The following is a 4,754-nucleotide window of genomic DNA, read 5'->3' on the forward strand; positions in this document are numbered from 1 at the left end:
GAACTCACTTTGTAGACCAGGCTGGCCTCGAACTCAGAAATCCACCTGCCTCTGCCTCCCGAGTGCTGGGATTAAAGGTGTGCGCCACCACGCCTGGCTCCACACGCGTGTTTGTTACGTGTGCCCCTCCCCCATACATAAGTATATGTAAATCAGGACCTCATCCAATCCCTGAATGTGGCAAGCAAAGTTGTTGCTTTGTCTAGAATGAGGAAGACCTAGATCATAAAAGCAACACTACACCAAATCTTGGCCACGTAGGAAGAAGGCAGCTAGAACTGACAGGTCACTGAGCCTGTTTGGGGTGGCATGACCCTAAGTTGCTCTCTGAACCACCCCTCAGGGTCAGCACAGCAGGTACCGTTTCAGATCGTCATTACACAGTAAAATATGCCAGACTTGGCAGCAGGAGTGACAACACGCTGGGCCAGCGCTGGGAGGGGAGGAGCCGGGGTGGGGTGGCTGTGGGAGGCAGTTACATAATTAGCCAGCTCCTGGGCTTTCCTCCCCCGGCAGGGCGGCCCTCACGAGCCGAGCCTCGAGACTCGACCGCAAATAGCTCCAGGAAAAAACCCGGACCCTAGGTGAACCCAGGAGTTCGTCACGAAGATTACATAAGTGCGCAGCCTCCTGGCAGGAGCAGAGCTTGTCCTGGAGACCCGCGCCTCTCTGATTGGCTGGCTGGACGCGTGCGTCAGCCTAGCGTAAGCGTGGCGTCATGGGGTTGGGAGGGACTTAGTGGGAAGAGGCGTGTCCAGCTGCCCAGAGGGCTCGCGGATTGGTTGAGAGGCGCAGGAGCCCTCCCGCCGGGCCCCCCCCGAGGGCGGCGCCTCGGTCCGGGTGCCGGCGTCGGCTACCGGCTTCACGAAGATGATCATGGCAGCTCGGACCAGTCAGAGGGCCCTGGCGAGGGTGGCATCGGGGTGCCATCCGAAGTCCACCACCGTGACGGAAGCCCCGGCGCGGGGGTCTGCACGCAACGTCAGGTAGCGAGCGGAGGTTTTCCGGGCGGCGGGTTCGGGACGGGCCTGTGGCCGGGGCGCTGACCCTAGGCGGCTCCGGAGACCCGGGGCGCGGCGCTCGGCCGGCTGGCCTGCGTGCACCTCATATTATCGGCGTGAGTCAGCGACGAGACGGCCCGGGGAGCACCGACAAGCAGCCGGGCCTCCGGCTCCCGCCCTTCCGGTCTCCTCGAGGTGGGCGGCGGCCGTCGGGAAAGTTTTAACTGCGCCGGAGGGCTGCGGGCTCCGGGGCCGTGGGAGTGCGTGTCCTGGCGGTGAACCGCCTGTCAGACGCTCTCTCACTTGCTGTGGAGTTCTTTGACCCCGGCCACTCAGCGCTTGCAAAATGAAACGCAGCCAACAAAAAGGACCTGTTGTTTTTTTTTTTCACTACACTGTAACTTTGAGGTCCTGTAACCTTGAAGATGGCTCTGTCCTCGGTTTTCCTGCTTGGTCCTTTAAGTGGAGATGAACCTAGAGACCTGAAGGACACTATAAGTTTACTGTGCAGTTATTTCTATTACAAATAAGACTGTAATAAAGTATTCTCAAAAATTTAAATTAACTCGGAGTGGCGGCTCACACCTGTAATTTTAGCAGTAAAGCTAAGTTAGGATCGCGGTGGGTTCAAGGCCAACCCCGAACTACAAAGTGAACCCCTGTCTCAGGACCAAAAAAGGGAAATTGGTATTTGAAATGAATCAATGTGTGTATACATTACAGAGGAGAAAGTCCAACACTTGGGCTTCAGAACATTTCGGTTGAATGAAGACTTTAAAATATCAACCAGGAGGCCAGGCCTAGTGCTTTGGAGGCCAGCCTGGTCTATGTAGCTAGTTGCACATCAGCCAGAGCTACAAGGTAAGATTTATCTCAAAAACAAACAGAAACTAGCAGCCATGCTTCACCTCCAAAGCTCACACAAACACGTTGAAACTGTGAAATCAGGTAGTTTATCCTCAAAAGATAGCTTTTCAAGCAGGACATACTGCTTATATTACTGATTAATGTTGCTTTGCTGCTTATGGTCCGAGACTCGTGCTCAGAAAGTTCATACCAGCCTCAGCCCAGGAAATACCAAGTGACTGGATCGCAAAAAAACAAAACAAAACAAAACAAAAAACAAAAAGGCAACAAAAATGGCTTGTAAATGCATAAAAGTATTACATTATCTTGTGTTCTGGCCTTTATTGTAATAGATTATTTGAAAGAGTAGTTTTGGAATATTAGTGATTAAAAAGTGTGTTTTCGATATGTTACAGTAACTCACTTGTTGGCTTGACTGTGTATGCAGCTAGTTGTATGGGGCAGGTGAAGGGGAGAGGTGTTGGATCTAACCCAGGGCCATGAACATGTCAACCAGCTCTATCATTGAGCTCTCAACCCCTCATGCTTAATAGTGTGTAAAATAGATGCCCAGAGCAGTATAACCAAATAGGCATACTGATCAGGAAACCTGCTAATTTGTTTTAAGCATATGTGGTTTTCTTAGGAGTATGATCAGGATTAGGTAAGGGTGTCTTGTGGGGCTTAAGAAACCAACGTGTGAATTTGTTACAAGCCTATGACAAGAGTATGTTGTAATACACAGGTACTAGCTCAAGTCAGGTCTGAGATGGTAACTACACTGCCAGCCTATGATTTTATTTCTATGCTATCTAGGACATATATCTTCAGAATCTATGCCTGTGTCTCAGGATACTCTAAAATGGCAAACTTCTAGAATATGATTGCTTATTATAATGCCGGTATAATTTGTTGTTTAGTTTTTATCTAAAGTGTTTTAAATGTTGTTTTTTAGATATTTAGCTCCCTGTGGTACACTGATGAACAGAACCCTTCCACCATGTGCCTCAGTATTGCCTAAAGAGATCTGTGCAAGAACCTTCTTCAAAATCACTGCGCCATTAGTAAATAAACGAAAGGATTATTCAGAGAGAAGAATTATAGGGTTTGTATATAGTAATTTTATTAAAGCACACTTGTAAATTTTTATAGAGTAGCATGCTGCTTTCTCTCTTTCTACAGATCACTCTGCTATGTAAGCCTGTCTATAGCCCTTGCTGTTTTATACATACTGTTAAAAAACTGTAATATTGGGCTGAAGAGATGACTCAGCAGTTAAGAGTACTGACTGCTTTTCCAGAAATCCTGAGTACAATTCCCAACAACCACATGGTGGCTCATCTGTGATGGGATCTGATGTCCTCTTTTGGTGTGTCTGAATATATCCATAGCTACAGTGTAATCATATACATTAAATAAATCTTTTTTTTAAAAAAGAGAGAATGCCATTTTTTTAAAAAAAAGACTGTAATGTTATATTATCTGTATAGGATAGATTTGACCTTGACATTTAAAGGGAATAATTTATGATTTACAGTTTTTTGTTATTCCTTCATAATTATAAAGACTAAATATGAAGGCTCAAATTCTGTAGAAAGCCAAAATACTCCCTTGTGTTGAGGGGGGAGAGGGGCTGAAGACAGTTTCTCTGTGTAGCCCTGGCTGTGTAGCCCTGGCTGACCTCACTCTCAGATATCTGCCTGCTGCTGCCTTCCTAGCTGAGATTAAAGGTGTGCACCACCACTACCCTGTTTAAAACACTTTTTTGTAATTTATGGTTAAATTATAATTGTGTGGTAAGTTATATTTTAACTGTGTTCAGCATTTATTTATTTACTTATTTGGGTTTTGAGACAGGGTTCTGCTGTGTAGCATTGACTGGCCTGGTACTTGATTGTGTAGGAAAGCCAGGCTCGAACTTTTGGCAACCCTCCTACCAGAGCCTCTTACAGTGTTAGCATTATAGGTATGTGCCACCATGCTTCCTTGTCTTTATGAGCAAGAACGGTAACTGTATGGCTCTCGGTCAGTTTGCCTTTTATCTCTATTCAAGAGTTTATTGTTATTTGGTCATTGTCTTAGTTACTGGTCTATTGGTAGGAAGAGACACCATGACCAAGGCAACTCTTAAAAGAGAAAGCATTTAATTGGGGTCTTGCTAACAATTTCAGAGGTTCAGTTCATTATCATCCTGTCAGGAAGTGTGGCATGAGGCATGGCAGACTTAGTGCTGGAGTAGTTGAGAACTACATCCTGATTTGTAGGCAGGGAGAGAACTTGGGCCCACCATAGACTTTTGAAACCTCAAAGTCCACACCCAGGGGATACACTTCCTCCAGTAAGGCCACACTTACACCAACAAGGCACCATACCTCCAAATTGTTCTAATCTTTCTCAGATAGTACCAGTTCTTGATGACTAAGCATTCAAATCTGTGAGTTTATGCGGACCATTTTGATTCAAACCATCATAGTCATGCTCGAGCCCTGAAGCTTTTGTTTAATTTGGTTTGGTATTTTGTATTTCTATGCTGAAGTTTTCTAATTGGTTATTGTTAATATAAAAAAAGTATTGATTTTTGTTTCTTTTTTTGTTTTTTAATAGGCTATATTACTGAACTCTGGGTTTTTTATGATTTTTATTTTTTACACATGTGTATGTGGGATAGAGGTGTGTGCATGCAAATGCAGGCATCACTGGGGTCTAGAAGGTGTTCTGGAACAGACAGATGTGAGGTGCCCAGTATGGGTGCTGGGCATTAAACTCAGGTTCTTGGCAAGAACAGCTTCATTCTTAACCCCTGGGTTGATTCTTAGGGATTGAAACTCATCAATATGTACCCTTCAGGTTTTAAGATTTATTTATTTTTTATATGTAAGTACACTGTAGCTGTCTTCAGACATTCCA

At 45.4% G+C, this 4,754-nt stretch overlaps 1 protein-coding gene across 1 annotated transcript in view; it reads left to right on the forward strand.

Moving 5' to 3' along the window:
- Positions 1–764: 764 nt before the first annotated feature.
- Coq10b (coenzyme Q10B) overlaps positions 765–4,754 on the forward strand; it is a 13,196-nt gene continuing 9,206 nt past the window's right edge. Inside the window, exons 1-2 of the mRNA XM_021198187.1 lie at positions 765–986; positions 2,803–2,952. Of these exons, the coding sequence (XP_021053846.1) occupies positions 871–986; positions 2,803–2,952 (266 nt within the window). The 5' untranslated portion in view covers positions 765–870. The remainder of the gene's footprint in view (positions 987–2,802; positions 2,953–4,754) is intronic.

This window comes from Mus pahari, chromosome 5, assembly GCF_900095145.1.
Source record: "Mus pahari chromosome 5, PAHARI_EIJ_v1.1, whole genome shotgun sequence".
NCBI classification, from domain to species: domain Eukaryota; kingdom Metazoa; phylum Chordata; class Mammalia; order Rodentia; family Muridae; genus Mus; species Mus pahari.